Here is a 17,371-nt window from a genome sequence, read left to right as displayed (position 1 = left end):
TCAACAGAAAATTATGTGGTCAACGTCATTAAGGAAATTTGAGTTGTAGCCTTTAAAAAAATTTATTTAACATTCAGAATGCATAATCTGCATGTGTATCCAGATAAGTAAAATGGTATCAAAAACCTAAAAGCATGCATGCACAGAGTTCCAATTTACCAACTCATAACTCATCTACAAAACTGTACTAGAGGAACTCTTCAATAGAATGTGAATATTATTTCCAAAAACGTATATTTTAGAAATGTCATATCCAGGCAAAAGTGAATTTATTAACAGTCCCTATATAATAAATGTTTTTTTAAATAATATAAAGGATGCCAATATTAGTGATTTCTACTTAAACATGAAGAATTATCTTTTCACATCATAGTTCATACTCCTTCAAGACAAAAGTTACTTGATATGCAATATATTGTGATAATGCAAATGCTTCTTTGCTTCTCAAAACACAGGAGTTAGAATTTAGATTGTCCTTTCTTATAGTGCTACCAATAAAAAAAAAAATACATGTGGGCATATATGTATATGTTAAAAAAATATACACACACACACACACACACACACATACACAGATATATATTTCATTAAACACTCATTTTGGATCCAACAGGGCTAAAGAAAATTTTCTTGTACATAAAAGATTACAACAAAGGAAATGTTGCCAGGTTATCCATTGTTTATGCAGGGTAAGAAATTTTGCTTTGCCAAGAGGTGTAAGACTAATTCCTTTAAATGTTCTTAAAACACAAAAAGCCACATATTGTAGGAATATATAACTGTCTAGAAATGTGGGACAAAATGCCTTGGACTCCAGTTATTTTAAACTGAATTAATTTAAAAAAAAACCCTATACAATAATAGCAAGAAAACTAGGAGAAATTACACAAAGGCTGAAGATGTCTACAAATGGCAAGGGGGTGATTTCCAGGATCTAAAAGTTATATTAAAAAAGCAAAATACAGAACAGTGCTTATTGTAAGCTACCTTTTGTATAAGCAGAAGAAGGAAAAATATAAATTCTCTCTTTTTCAAGAAGGATAAATCAAGAATGATGAAAATATTTTTTAACAGAGGATGGATGGCAAGTGAGATTTCGGAGTGCAACTTCTTATTTCAATATTTTAACAATGTAAATGTTTTAGGTTTTCAAATCGTAAAAATAAGGAGAGAAAAACTAAAATTAAATATAAGCAAATAAATGATCTAAAATATATCAAATTGGTAACATAGAGGAAATTAATTCTAGTCACTTTAATTTTATTTTTTAAAATTTTTTACTGGAGTATAGTTGATTTACAATGTTCTGTTACTTTCTGCTGTACAGCAAGGTGAATCAGTTATACATATACATATATCCGCTCTTTTTTAGATTATTTTCCCATACAGGTCATTACAGAGTACTGAGTAGAGTTCCCTGTGCTATACAGTAGGTCCTTATTAGTTACCCTATACAGTAGTGTGTATATGCCAATCCCAATCTCCCAATTCCTAGTCACTGTTAAACACAATACTTTGCATTAGCCACAGTGGGATATACTCTAAAGATAAAAGGAAGAGCCAAGGTATCTTAAACTTTACTCAGTTGAGTTTTTTCTCTTTTTTTTTTTAAATTAAAGTATATCTGACATACAAGATTATATTTCAGTTGGTTTATTGATGGTTATTATATGACATAATTTTTAAAATATTTATGCATACTGTAGGCTAAAGCAAGTAAATACATTAATGGTATGGTGAATCATTAGGAACCAAGACATTCACTGCAACAGATAAAATACAAACATAACAGAAATTCAATTAAAAAAACGTGCATGTGACCCAACACGAACCGCTGGCCACCAGCGGAGACTTACTTCTTGGCAGTACTGCAGGATGCCCTCCTTGGTGCCAATGCAGGTTTTGGTCCCCGATGGATCTGACTCCCACTTGCCATTCTGCACGTTCATGTGCATGTTCAGTTTGCCACAGAACATGGCGACTTGCGGTTCTGCAAGCAGGCCAGCATTGCCATCAGTGGGCACCTGAAAAAGTAAGTTTTGGTTAGTTACAAAAATCCATAGCTCTGGGGTGGAGGCTGGGGGAAGGGCTGTAAAGAGAAACGTGGCCTGGAGCAATGCCAAAAATAGTTCTATTCCTCCTAATTCTCAATTATGAATTCCTTTGGGTTAAGCATTATGTATGCTACAGACACCTCCAACCACATATAATACAGTGTTGGTTTTTTAACATTGAAATGAAGAAATTAGCAGTATTGAGAAGAATTTATTCATTGAAAAGCTTATACATTTCCCCCATGGCAGATTTCATTGACAAGTTTATCCATTTTGCTTACTGCAAGGTCCTGACAATAAAATCAGATGTTTTTCTGAAATAAATAGAATCACTCTGGAGGAAACCATATTCTCATAATAACCTCCAAGTGACTCACACAAAGAACAATGCCAAGTCCCTGCATGGTGACCAGCTCTGTGAGTAAGGCTGTATGTCACCTCCCAGAGCTGAGGGCATGGTATCAGTGGCGCTTTACTAATTAGCAAGTGACAACTTCATAACTTTTTGGACTGAAAAATTACTGTAGAATTTACCAAGCACAAACATGAATGAATATGTTGGCCATTCCATCAGTTTTCTCCAGAACATTCTCTGGTTATCACTCTGTCAGCTCTGAAGAGTACAGTAAGGTTGCTGGTGTCTCATCTCCTCAGCTACGCTGCAAAGAGGTGACAAGTCTCACCCAGGGCCCAGCAGAGCACCTACTGTGTAGCAAGCTCTCAACAGGTCTTAGCTATGACCACTGCAGGCAACACACCACTTTGCCAAAATAACTTTGAAATGGGTGCCGTTTTGTATTTCCAAACCCTTCTGCCCACCAGTATTACATTCATGTAAATATATACATATTTTTTTTGCCACACGGCACAGCTTGTGGGATCTTAGTTCCCCAACCAGGGACTGAACCCGGGCCCTAGGCAGTGAAAGAGCTGAGTCCTAACCACTGGACCACCAGGGAATTCCCCATATAAATATTTTTAAAAGGGAAAATGGAAGTTCTGAAATATCCATACTACCTCACTTAATAGCTCAAAAAGAAAAAAAAAATCAGCAAAAGATGAAAAATAAATCCACAGGAGTGCAAGTGTTATGCGAAACCAAGGTATCAAAAGACACGGTGGCAAAGTAATTCCTCCCTTGTTAAATACAGCTTTGGAGGAAATGTGTGAGATCCATGCTAAGAAGAGTTAACTTCCAACAGAAGCCATTCATGCAGCGGAGAACTGGGTGATTCTATAATAACTTGTATCATTTCTAAAAATTGTTCACAGGAGGGAAAAAAACAACACTAAAATTACACCAAGAGATTTCAGTTAAAGAAATAGCTTCCTGACACTTCCCCCCCAGAAATGTAAAAATAGATCAAACATCTGTCCGTTCTAGTCATCATCATATATATTTTGTCCATAAATCCATAAGAGGATTTTTGTCCTTTAAAAAAAATAATCTTGTACTGAACCTAGCTGAGACCTATCATAGACCTGAGTGCAAAAGCTGCTGGCACAATCTCTAAAACCATGTTTCATGTAACATTTTCTGCATTTCTAGTTCTACTTTATATGGCATGTTTAGTAAAATTCTACCTCTCTGCTGCCAGATGTAACAAACAGCAGCTGAGGCCACAGTATCGGATCGTCAGCAGAATAGCTAGGACCCCTCAACTCCCCAGTTTGGGGCCTTGCCCACCACCTGCAATTTCCAAGCCAGAAACTGAGAGGCTCATTCTCCAAGAGATGCAAAGAAGCAGCCTAAGCAGAATGTTGCATAAACGTAAGTTTCACAGTTTTCCTGAGGGAATAAGAGAAAATTCAATGCTTTGATCCTCAAAATCAGAATATAAATTTTGTCCATTTTACTGAAGTAGTAAGATAATAACATTGTGAAAAAGTCAAATAATGATCAGATACCTATAGATAAGGCCCTATCTTAGATGCAATGAAGGACATAAAATACATTTATAATATATAGATAAATATATAAAATTTGTTAATGTACTTGTTTATAAAATATGGGCTTTGCCCATGTTTTAAATTCCATTATCAAGGAATTTAAAATCTGATAATGAAATCACCATTGCATTCCCCATTGCACTTTATTCTGCTCAAATTCATTCCTGTCCCAAAGATTTCCAGTCTTAGAATCTTGGGGCCTTACCCCTAACTGAACAGAGGGACTAATGACCCTTTACCACTGTTGGTATTTATTTTGCTGAATAAATTCTACCTCCACCATCTTAACATTTCTCTGTACCTCTGACTCTCCACAGTGTGTTCCACAGTTACTATCTCCTTGTCTATGCAAAGGCCCTTCATTCTATATCCTCCCCTCAAGGAACAATGAAGTACCAATTTCTCTCCCCCATGGTAGCCAGCTTCCAAGATGACCCCTAATGGTCCCTACTCCCTGGATTCATGCTCTCGTCACGGCCATCCCATAATGTATCAAGGTTTGTCTGTAGCAACAAATAAAATAGGGCAAAAATATGTGTTTTCCAAGGCATGGTCATTAAGGGCACTAGGGTTTCTTCCTTGCTCTCTGGGATCACTTGCTGTGGAGGAGGTCAGTTGCCATGTTGTACAGACACTCAGGCAGTCCTGTGGAGAGGCCCATGTGATGAGGAACCAAGGTCTCCTGTCAACAGCAATGTAAGTGAGCTGGGAAACATCCTACAGCCTCATCAGCCTTCATCTGATGGCAGCCCTGGCTGACATGACTGAAACCTCAAGAGAGACACTCCCAAATTCCCAAACCACAGAAACTGAGACAGTAAATGTTTGTTGTTTTAAACCATTAGGTTTGAGGTAACCTATTACACAGCAGTAGATATCCAATAAGTTCCTCCTTTTCTCCAGCTCCATAATACATCCACAAATAGGCTCTGATCTCCTCTACTGAAAGAAAGCAAATAGAAAAAAATTACCTCATTCCATTCTGTTATCCTCTAGAGGAGGATGTCAGCACATTTTCTATGTAAAAGGCCAGAGAGTAAATATTTTAGGTTTTGTGAACCCTACAGTCTCCTGTAACTAATCAGCTCTGTTGCTGCTATGCAAAAGCAGCCTCAGACAATATGTGAAATGAGTGTGGCTACTTTACGATAAAATTTTCTTTACAAAACAGGCAGTAGGCCAGATCTGGCCAGTGGGCCATAGTTTGCCTGCCTCTGCTCTAGAGGAACTGTCATCTTCCCATTACTTCCAATAAATTCTAGCAGGTGGTGATTTAAACACTCACTGATACCACCTTCTTACCTGCTTCTCAGGACCCTTGCAGTTTGGTTTACATTCCTACCATCCGAACAATTTTCTCAAAGGTTACATACAACCTCCTGAGAAAGGAAAGCCTTTTTCTTCAATACCTGTCACTTTTCATTTTCTTTGCCATACATGAATTCTTCCTTGGAAGTCTTTTCCCTTGGCTTCTGTCACAATCAACTACCCTGGCTCTCTTTATTTTCCTGATTATCCCATTACTAACTCAAAATCCTTCAATTCCACAGCATAAGACATTCCTAAAGATTAGGCCATTGCTTCTCTTTTACCTACTTTAAGAAGTCTTGGTGTTTGCACGCTTTCACCTCCTAGCTGCTGAGAGGCAACTCCAATATAACAACAGCAACAATAATAAATGACAGCAGCTAACATTTCTTCATTCAGTAAGTTTGAGTATGTAACACATGCTAGGCACTGATGTATTGGGTTGGCCCAATAGTTTTGGGGACAAAGCAGTAAGTCAGGCAAGTCCTTATCCTGACAATAAGATAACCGATCAGTTTGCTTGGATCTGAGGGGTTTCCAGGATGTGAGACTTTTAGTGCTAAAACTGGTAGACTCCCCAGCAAGCTGAGACAACTGGTCACCCTACCTGACAAACACATCAACTGTTTCTCGATTGTTTCCTAGCTTGACTTCTTAACATCTTTCTATTTCTTCCATTCTTCACTTTGTTATCCTTCTGTCTTCTTGACTTTACAGTTATTTTGATGCCATCTGTTTGCATGTTTGTATGTTCCAACTACCAAATAGTGGTAATCTTTCTCCCATTCCCTTCAAATGAATTGATTATGGCCCTAACAAATTACTGGAAAACATCTTTAATTGCCTTATGATCTCTTCCTTTTGACAATGGGAGCTAAGACAAGAAAACAGATGCTTCAGTTCCTTTTGGATTTTCTACCAGATGAGATCTAATATTAACTTAAAAAAATAAGTATGATCATTAACATGACCTGTTTTCTTAGAATGGAGCTGTGTAATAGTTCAAACTTTGATTCCTCAATACTTAGAGTAACTTATTATGCTAGAAATTATAAAACTGGCTGTACGTATATATCTGTTACATTTGACATTACAAGAGGCCCTTCACAAATAAATACTTCAATCACAAAGACATGTTTCTTGGGCAAAAATTCTTTCCCGAGCCAACACCAGATCAGAGTAAGGCGCTGGGAGATAACAGATTGAACCAGAAGCTTTTCTATTCTTAATGAAGCCCACCTGCAAAGAATTTCAGGTTTTAAGAAACATATCCCTGGCTCAGTTAATCAAAACAAGACAAACAACCCAGGATCCTTACTGGAATCAAATAACCCATTTAAGAAACAAAGCCTAGCTGCTAGGAGCAGCCCACTCCCTGGCATTCATCCAGAAGGAAACCATCACCAGCCAAGGTGGTCACATGGAAGATAATACTTAGCCTTCCAAGGGCCCAACAGGTTTACTCAAATCCCTTTTTTCTGAATGAAGCCTCAAAAAATGGCCTAATACATCATACACAGGTCCTATTCAGGACGTGTTAAAATGGATGCTCTTAAAACTTAAATCTTTCAGTCTTAGAGTAAGTTATTTATAGCCAGTGAAAATGCATACCCTGTCAAAGTTATCCTAAAGATAATTATTCCTAACTTTACAAAAAACATTTCTCTTAATAAAAAGAAATATAAAAGCTTTAGTGGATGGGAAATATAACCACTTAAATAACTGTTACATTTTAATGTTGTTTTCATCTTAACACTATCTAAGGTAACTTAAGGTTACTTGGCAGAAATCCAAGACAACACCTAAAAGATTGGCACCCTGCTATAAACGGCCATTCATGGTCCCTGCATTTCTGAGAGACTGAAGATGAAGATAATTCTTGTAACCTGAATGACTTTGCACTGACATCATAAGACCAGAGATGCTTTCCCATGGGAAAACAGTGCTCAGTGACAACGGGCAGAATAACAGGCTGAAACAATGGCACATGCACACACTGCCTCAAAAACAACAGGCTATTTACAGAATGCTCTGAACTACAGAGACTCAAACACTACACCTAAAAATGCTGTCAATCTTTTAAAAACAACCGTTTGCAGCCAGAAGAATATTTTAGGCTCATACTATATAGACAAGCTACTCAAGTGAAAATGGACTTTCCAAAAGCAAGTTAGCTAGAAAACGGCTTTCCAAAAGCTTAAGGGGAAATTAAAATAAACAAATATACATATATACCTAATCTGGGCCAATCTGCAGAGGTGACCCCGAACCTACACCTAGAATCAATGCAATTTACAAGCGCAAAAGCAGCTTCTCAAACAAGTTCTCCTGCTGTCTTTCAAACTGGGTGTTCCCTTTCCCCAAAAAGTTTCTCTTTATTATCATCAAGGAGATCAAAATTCCTTATAGAGCTGGCTTGGCAACATTCCTCCACACACAGTCCCAACTAAAAGGGAAAGGGAACAAGGAACTCTCTGTTTCACTGGCTGAAAAGTCTTGCTTGGCAAGGAGAAGGCACGGATCCATAGCTCAGTGCATCCGTGGATTTATGTAACTTTAAGGTTTGTGGCTAATGAAAACCATCTTGTTTCTGCATTTAAACGAACTTCTCCCTGGTCTGAATAGCTGGCCTCATATAGTCACTTATTTGGTACTATTTAATCAGTTCACAGTTTCCTCAGGGTCAGTTTCTCGTATAGTGAGTATCTTTTAAAAAGCACACAGCGATGCTATTTCTATTCCAGCTCTGGTTTCCTCACATAAATAATTTCCCCTTAGCCTGGGCATAATATAATTATACCCCATGAAAATGCTTTGAAAACATTCAAATATTCCATTTTCAATGTAATTATTCTGTAGAATCACAATCAAGAAGATTTGAGTGTGAACCCCTTTCAAGGCCCAATAAAGTACCTCACTTAATCCTTAACATCAACAAATTTTCATTCTCAAAAGGAAAAGACTATCTGTAGGGCTCTCCTTTAAATGCCAAAAAACAAAACAAAACAAAACTTAAGCAGAACCAGAACACCTGAAATTGCCCATCTTATCTCTAACAGAGGAGAACTGAAATTAAAATCAGAATCACAGAACTGAAAGGATCTGTAAAATCACCCATCCCAACTCTAAGCAGAAGGAAAAGGCTCTGAAGGATTTGTCCAAGGCCACAGAATTATGAAGAGGCAGAGCTGGGTGTTGGACCTACACCATCAAGGTTTCGTTGATGCGACCAGGCTGACTCTCAAATTAAAATGGAAAATTGTAATTTTCCAAGGTTTTGCCCCTGTGCGTGTGTGCATGTATTTGTGGTGAGAAAGAATGCAGGAGCTAATCAAAGCATACAGAAAACTGAAATGTGATTACCGAAACTGTACACAGCTTCAATTTCCCTGTGTGGAGAGGCGGCCATGTTCCTCACATCCATTAGGTGCTGCACAATTATTTCAGAGCTCGAGTTTCAGGCTAAAAATGATGTGCCACAAAAGTGCGTGACAAAAGATGGGACTTTCCTGGTGGCGCAGTGGTTAAGAATTCACCTGTCAACGCAGGGGTCACAGGTTCAAGCCCTGGTCCAGGAAGATCCCACATGCCATGGAGCAACTAGGCCGGTGCGCTACAACTACTGAACCTGTGCTATAGAGCCCGTGAGCCACAACTACTGAGCCCGCATGCCACAACTACTAAAGCCCGCGTGCCTAGAGCCTGTGCTCTGCAACAAAGAGAAGCCACCACAATGAGAAGCCCGTGCACCGCAACGAAGATCCAACACAGCCAAAAGTAAATAAATAAATTGAAAAAAAAAAAAAAAAAAGGTGAGTGAAGAGAGTAAACATTCCTTTCAGGGAATTAATCCACATATTTCACTCCTTGAAATTTGACATTCTTTTGGGGACACTGTTGACCTGGCTTCAAATGACAAGTTAGAGCTCCTTGATGGATCCATGGCCTCTGTTAATATTGATAAAGCTAATTCTTATACTGGGACCCCAAAAATGAAGGCCATCCCAGTGGTGTGGTCCACATCACAAATCTAAACCTATACCAGCCTGCACGTAAGGTAAACACACCTGTCAAGAAATCCTAACAAACCAATCACAATCCTCCAACTCAGCTTAAGCTAGCTTGATTTACCCTAAAAATAGGACCTGCTAGCCTTATAAGGAAATTCCCTTCCCGACCTCCTAGACAATCATGCCGTTTCAGTGTTGACCCTTCTAAAGCTCTATAGACGCGCTCTTGTCCCAAATCCCATTAGAACAGTGATCTACTGCTTATGAGGCACTGTATTCCCCCAATCCATGGATTGTCTTCCTTTGAATAATGGACAACAAACTCATTATTAAATTGTTTTAGTTTTGCCATTTGACAGTATGAAGCTTTTTTTCTGCTTAAAGGATAGATATTCTAAAGTTGACCCCAAATTTCTTCCAATTCATAACAAAGGCCTGTAAATAAATTCTTGCTGCTGGTGCACAGTAGAAAATCAGTTCTCCCAATAGAAACCTTTGTTATTCAACACTCGTGGAATTAATTACCAATGTTGAAAGCATGAATTTAGGTAGGCCCAAGAAAGAGTGATGCCCACTGCCTAGAGCAGATATAATACTGGAATTTAAAAAAAACAGAGCCTCATGTATGACGAACTCTTTGCCTATCGTTTTTGATCCAATTAATGCCCATTTAGTCCTAAACAGTAAATGTTCTATATTCTAACTGCATGCATATACACATATACATCATATATATACTAGACCATGTATAATTGTGTTTATTGTGCTCTGACATTGGTAACAGTCAAATTCTTTTCAACATCATTTTGATGTTTATCTCTTTAATTCTGTCTTGTAGTTTTACTGGCATGTTTCACATACAAAAACATACAGTATCATGATCTTTATACTATTTTGACTCTCTCAATATTGTTATATCTCATCAGGCTTGATCATGTGAACATGGAGATCGGAAAAGAGTTAAGGGCAAAGACTGAAGCATCTACTTAGGCCTTTCCCTTCATTATCTCCTTTGACTCAGAAGAACCTAGATAATTCACTTCCACATCTACTTAGATAATCAAAGAGGCTCAAAACCTGCCGAAGAGTCTAATCAAGGCTGTTTACTCCAAAACCCATGCTTACTTTTTTTCATACTAAGCCAGGTGGCATTCCTGCTACTACTTCTCAAGCTTTTTTATTTTCAATTCTTGAATATTATTTTCAAATAACTTTTTCCCCTGATGATAGTAGTATTTTGCAGTTCTTTGTTACTGGTTCTTAAAAAATTAGTTTTAGACCAAGTAAAGGGGAAGCAAATCCAGTTTAAAAAATGTTTAATCTGCACGTCTTAAATTTAAATCCCTAGATGTTAACATCTAGTTACATTTGGTAGCTTCCTCTTTAAGAAACCTCCCCAGAAATGAAAACAAAAAACTTTCTCTTAAACTAGTTCTTTCCTTAAATCAGAAACAGCAAATTGAATTACCAAAGTAGGGGTCCAGAATCTCCAACATTCCAAATTGTGAACGCATGTTCTTCAAGGCTTACCTTATTTAATCTCTAATTTCTCAACAATGAACATATACCTATATATGCATATCCCTGTATATATACCTACTATATATGGCCACCTGTGTAATATGTAGTGGTGGTGTTAATAGTAATAAACACATACACACACAGAGTTTATAGGTAGAGAGCAATTAGAGCAAATTTCAAATGACAGTGCTTTGCTAAAAATCTCACTGTAGAGTTACTGCACTTAAGTCATATTGCTAGCAAGCTGAAGGATGTGGAAATTGGGGTCCTCAGGGATGCTGTTTTGAATGGCATTCTCTGTAAAGAAATTTGATGGTAACAACTGAACTATTTTCCAGTATGATTTCCATTAGTTCTGACAGCTAGGGCAGATAAGCTATTATTCAGCACATAATGCAACACAGAAAAATCAAATTCTATTACTCCTCTCCACTTTAGATATGAGACAATTTATACATATTCAGTTTCTTAAGTTTTACTGTTTTCTATCAAATTTGGCCAAGCTTAGCCAATATCAGCTGACCCATAGGCCTGTGAGCTATAAAAATGATTATTATTTTAAGCCACTAAATTTTGGGGTGGGTTGTGGCTTTGCAGCATTATTTATAGGAAGAGAAACTAATACAGGCACGCATTTGCCAGGAATAAGTAAAGTACTAAGTGATAGAATCAGGGCTCAAGATTATTTCAGAAGGTAAAAATTCAAGTTGAATTTTTAAAGTGTACACAAGATCCTATATTTTGCCTGAAATAATTCTTTGAAGTAGTACAGGACAGGAAAGGCATAGCTGTGTAGCTGTTTCATAAGAAAAAGTTCCAAAGGTTTTAAGAGATGGAAAGAAAAGAAAAGGAAAAAAAAAAAGCTAATGCAGTCTCATGCTTTACAAATACAGGGCCCTAAATATCATGGGAAATCTTGCTGTGTTAAATCACATCTAGAATGATGTACTCACATTTTTAGATAAACATTAAAAAATTAAAGGAAGGTTACCTTGGAGGCAAACACAATTTTATCGGAAGACTCTAAGGAACATAGGAAAGAATAAGGGTGGAAGAAGACATTAGAAGGAAATTCACAAGGAAGAAGCTATAAACAGGAAACCAGTGACGAACAGCTGTTGGGAAGGAAAAGCCTCATCAAGGAGGCACTTAAATGGATGGATAACCAGCCATCAGGGTTTCAGAAGGGGTCACCTGCTCAACTGGGTTGGGACGTAGATGAGGTTAACAGTTTCCAAACGTTTTTAAGCAGTAGGATCTTGCGCTCAAATCATATTTTGTGTGAAACCCCACAGCTGGGTTCTCCTCTCAGAACCTGGATGTCATCCCCACCCAGCTTATTGAGGCACTGGTCTCCCAGAAAATCTGCTTTTCTACTTTTTCTATTGTTAGCCTATGGGTCTTATTACTTGGTTCTCAAGAAAAAGGTTATACAGTCCCTCAGTACCCGGAGGGGAATTGCTCCAGGTCCTCCCTCCCAGGCCCCGCCCTACGTGCCTCCCTACCAAAGTCCCCAGATGCTCAAGTACCTTAAGCAAAACGAAGTGGTACACAGCACGCTTTCCTTGGAGGCCAAACCTGGATACCCAGGGCTGACTATACTGCCGTGCACCCTGAACTTGTACTGTCCAACGAGGGTTAGCACTAGCTAGTTCAACTGAGGAACTGAATTGTTCGCTTGAGTTCACTGTAATTAATGTAAATTTAAATTAAAAAAACGATTACTCAACCTTATTAATGAAAAACTTTAAAGCACGTTGATAACAACTTGGGTAAGCAAATCTACCTTCTGACTGTAAATTTTATACACTCTATCAAATTTTTCCAATGAAAAATCTCCAGTTGAGATTTTGATGACTTAGTATGAAAGATACATTATAAAATACCTCATTAATAATTTTATAAGCTGAAATGATAATTGGGTTAAATAAAATATATTATTACAACTAATTTTCTTTTTACATTTTAAAATGAGGCTCTTAGAAACATTTTAATGATATATGGGGCTTGCATTATATTTCTACTGGACTGTCAGACATAAGGCAGCACAAAATTTACAACACAACAATAAATTACATTTATGTCAACATACTACCCATTTGTCTTTCATTAATCTCATTGCACATTTATCACTTCCTCTCAGCCATTTTTATTGGAAAGTACGGACTTCAATTAGTTCAACTAGCACAAACCAGCACATTGATATTCAGAAATCTAACAAATATTTGCTATTTCATGTATTCAATGAGGTAGGGATCAGATAAGAAAATGGCTCAGCTAGGGCATGGTGAGCCATACTCTCTTGGTTTTACTTCCTAGAACTGGAAACGAAGGTCTGAGTTGGGGGGAAATAAGATGGTGCTCCAAACACATGCACTGAAGCTTTTAAGAAGACAGCAATCGACTGCTATCTTTAAATTTGACTGATTTTGTGGGCTTCTTAATTTTTCTTTCTTTTTCTCTATACCTCTTTAAGTGATAAACAATTTGCTTAAGTGCATCGGTTTTAAAAAATTAAATGTATTTTGTTTTCACTCTGTTTTTTTAAATTGAAGTATAATTGCTGTATTATACAATATTATATAAATTGCAGGTGTACAATACAGCGATTCACAATTTTTAAAGGTTATACTCCATTTATAGTTATTGTAAAATACTAGCTATATTCCCCATGTTGTACAATATGTCCTTGTAGATTATTTTATACATAATAGTTTGTATCTCTTAGTCCCCTACCCCTAGATTGCCCCTCCCCCCTTTGCTCTCCCCAATGGGAACCACTAGTTTGTTCTGTATATCTGTCACTCAATGTTTTTAAAAGGAAATACTTTAATAAAAACAGTAATGTTACTAAATAGACCACAATCCTGCTCACATTTTACATGTGGCTGTGTGAATACATCTTATTCTAATTACACTTCTTCCAGCGAAGGACATGCAAATTTCATCACCAAATACTCAAGCCACTAAGATCACACTCCACCAACCAGTATGCACTTGTTGAAATCCATGGAACACAAGCTATGGGTTCTTGCCACACATAGCCCAGGCCCAGCTCTCTCTGAGAGGTAGATGTGTGTGCAGAGAAGAGGGTGGGGTGAGAAATGGGGACACATGTAGTTCTGGAATGTGGGGTCAAGTACTTCTGTCATTTGATACCTCACATTGAGATCATACCAGATTTCACCCAGGTGGCACCAAACAAGTCCCAAAGTTAAAGTCTCAATGTCACCTGAGCTTAGTGCTTAGACACAGCCAAGTAAGTGGAATAGTTATGAGCTCTAGATATAATTTATTTTATTGCCTTGGAATATACTATCACCACATAATTTGCAAGCTAAATTGTTAGGACTATTCCTCGGGTGATTCCCCTTACTTCTTTTTTTTTGTAATATTTATTTATTTGGCTGCTCCGGGTCTTAGTTGCAGTATGCAGAAGCTTTTAGTTGAGGCATGTGGACTCTTAGTTGTGGCTCATGGGCTCCTTAGTTGTGGCATGCAACTCTTAGTTGCCGCATGCATATGGGATCTAGTTCCCTGACCAGGGATCAAATCTGGGCCCCTTTCATTGGGAGCACGGAGTCTTAACCACTGGACCACCAGGGAAGTGCCCCCTCCCTCACTTCTTAATATGAGATATTGGATGTTGACATAATTGCAGTACCTCACTCATCACCTGGCAGGTGCACTTAGCCTTTATCTTTTATGCAGTGTCATATTCTTCACAATCTAATGCCACAGCTCTCAAATGGACCTTTATCAACAGCACTTTATCTATAGCACTACAATGGATTTTCTAAAGCATATGCTTAAGGTACAAATAAGTGCAAATTTTACAGTTTTTTAGTTCTTTTTTCCTTCTCTTTATTTCTTTCACTTACTCACTACAATACTGACCCATTCGTGATGTATACAGCATAGAAGAAACAGAGCCCCAAGGGATCACGGGATGGAGAGGAGAAGACAACAGTGTTTGAACAAGTGGCAGGAGGGAAATAAATGGAAAACAAGCTTCCAGAAGAAGTGGATTTATAAATGGAGGCAGATCATCATTTAATTAGAACATGTACGGTAGGGCCAAACTCATACATCCTTATCTTAGAGTTACCCATACTACTTGGACAAGGGGAAAAAAGAGCATACTTCTTTACTCTGTCAGCCCAAAAATTCACCCCTATTTTCCTTTACAGCCTCAACTATGTTTCAGGCTTCAGGCCACTGTGAAACCGACATAGGTGGAGAGACTAAAATGAGGAGAGGTGGCTAATGGAATTCCTAGTCTTAGGCTTCAATGAGGCAGGCAGTAACCATATCTGGACCCCAGTACATTCCAGACTATCCATATCCCTTAATATCTTTATAATTTCTAATACTAAAATGCCATGAAATTACTCCTAAGTTTGAAGACCCCTACAAAGATGCTCATTTTCCAGGTAAATTAAGATATAATGCTGTCCTTCAATGTATATTAAAATCTCAAGAGCAGCTCTCAGGGGCATGAGGGGTGCTCACATGAACCTCAGAGCCCCGTTAAACACTCTAGGAAGTCATTTCCAACAGATTTCCTACTAGCCTGGGGCGGAGCAGTTGAGAGACAGCTAGCATGCTGTTATATGCCAAATTTAAGGTACTTGTAGGTTTTAGCATGGGCCCAACACAAACAAGGGCTTGTGTTTTATAAGATGGTACCAACGAGTCCTTGACATCAGTACATGGTTTTCAATTAACAGCGTGAGGAAGATCCTAAGTGGAAGAATGATAATCAACAACTTTCATGAAAAGGTTTCTGAAAAGTCTTCTTTTCAATTTTTTAAAATTTATCTATTTAGATTTTTATTGGAGTATAGTTGCTTTACAATGCTGTGTTAGTTTCTGCTGTACAGCAAACTGAATCAGTTATATATCCCCTCTTTTTTAGATTTCCTTCCCATTTAGGTCACTGCAGAGCATTGAGTAGAGTTCCCTGTGCTATACAGCAGGTTCTCATTAGTTATTTATTTTATACATAGTAGTGTATATATGTCAATTCCAATCTCCCAATTCAACCCCCAATTCCCCCCTTGGTATCCATATGTTTGTTTTCTACATCTGTGTCTCTATTTCTGCTATGCAAATAAGTTCATCGGTACCCTGAAAAGTCCTTAAAGCAAGTCACACTGGAGGCAATCAGGTGAGCAGGAAGAGAATGAAGAGGAAATAAAACAATTTACTCGTGAAAGCTAACTGAGACAGAGGGATTCGGATGTTTACCATTTACTTCTCTTCTCACGTCTTCAAACATACGCACATATGCACACACTTCCACAATTTATGTTTAGAGAGGAGGAAGCCACCTACACCCTGCTGGAACAAGACGGTATAAATAAATGCATTATATGGGCTAAGAGTTCAAATATCTGTAAGGTGCATCAAAGAATTCCCGGTCTTAGACCTTTAACTTTCGTTTTTAGAATACTGATAGAATGATTTCAGGAAGAGAACATTATCTTATTTCTGATAAGCAGAAAGGATATGTACATTCTATCCTTTATGTCCTTTCAAAGTTGCGTAATATTTACTTATCTACCTTTTCCGTGCTTTTGCTACTGGGACTTTTTGGTATAGGAGAAAACTGCTTTGCAAACACAATAGAAATCAGAGAGAAGGTTAAGTTTATGTGAAAAATCTACGATAACTTTCAAACAGCATTCCTGCTCATTGTTCCAAGTGTTTTCTGTTAACTTTCACTTGTAGGGTAAACCAAGATTATTTCTCTTCCTCCAGGGTTATAACATTAAAGAACGCTCAAGGTTCAAGTTTCAGGCTGTTTGCTTGATAAGCACGGATAGATTATCCTTCTTAAGTAAGGCACCAAGGCACTTCTCAAAGAAGCTTTCCATTTCTAAAGCCCTAAGACTCAAAATAAGATTTATTCAAATTGCCTTTTCTATCAGAATAAAGGCTATTAGGAACTACAACACGAGGAGAAAATAATTCAGAAGAAAGGTAGCGGTGAAGACTTGATTTCTATTTTCTCAGCTACATAAAAAAATTGTTGCAGAAACAATAGAAGGCCAGGAGCCAGAAACATTGGAGTCTTACTTCTAATGTCAGTTGCAGTGACACAACATCTGAGTCTTAGTTTCTTTATCTCTAAGTGAGGACAGAACCCAGAGGGCTGTTTGGGGGCCCAGATATGATCTACACGGAGGCAATCGGAAAGCAGCAATGATAATATTGTGAGGTGCTGCTCCTATGAGGATGCAGTTGATGGTACTACCTGTAAGTATTCATCTGAGTTTTCTCTGTTGGAGTAAAGATAATGTCTAAACGCTTCAAGTAGGTGGAACAAGCAGCCTAGTCCTTTTTTTTTCTTTTTTTTTTTTTAACATAAATTCAAACAAGATGAGGATTACTTCACTGTCTACGTGAGATCTGCCTTGCTCTTTACTACTTGCCCTCCCCCCTCTGTCTCTCTCTCTCCCACATACAGGCACTCAATAAATATTTATGGAAAGCATTAAGGAATGCCTGGCATGAAAATAAAAA

At 37.8% G+C, this 17,371-nt stretch overlaps 1 protein-coding gene across 6 annotated transcripts in view; it reads right to left on the bottom strand.

The window, feature by feature from the left end:
* The window catches only part of APP (amyloid beta precursor protein), a 277,800-nt gene that overhangs the window by 218,435 nt on the left and 41,994 nt on the right, over positions 1 to 17,371 (bottom strand). For all 6 annotated transcript variants that reach the window (XM_089910361.1, XM_089910360.1, XM_022573753.3 and 3 more), the window contains exon 2: positions 1,857 to 2,024. In XM_089910361.1, the coding sequence (XP_089766487.1) occupies positions 1,857 to 2,024 (168 nt within the window). The remainder of the gene's footprint in view (positions 1 to 1,856; positions 2,025 to 17,371) is intronic.

The sequence above is a fragment of the Delphinapterus leucas genome, chromosome 4 (genome assembly GCF_059928025.1).
Source record: "Delphinapterus leucas isolate spDelLeu-1000000601 "Yukka" chromosome 4, BTC_Dleu_Yukka2, whole genome shotgun sequence".
NCBI lineage: Eukaryota > Metazoa > Chordata > Mammalia > Artiodactyla > Monodontidae > Delphinapterus > Delphinapterus leucas.
This window is presented reverse-complemented; position numbering and strand designations above follow the sequence as displayed.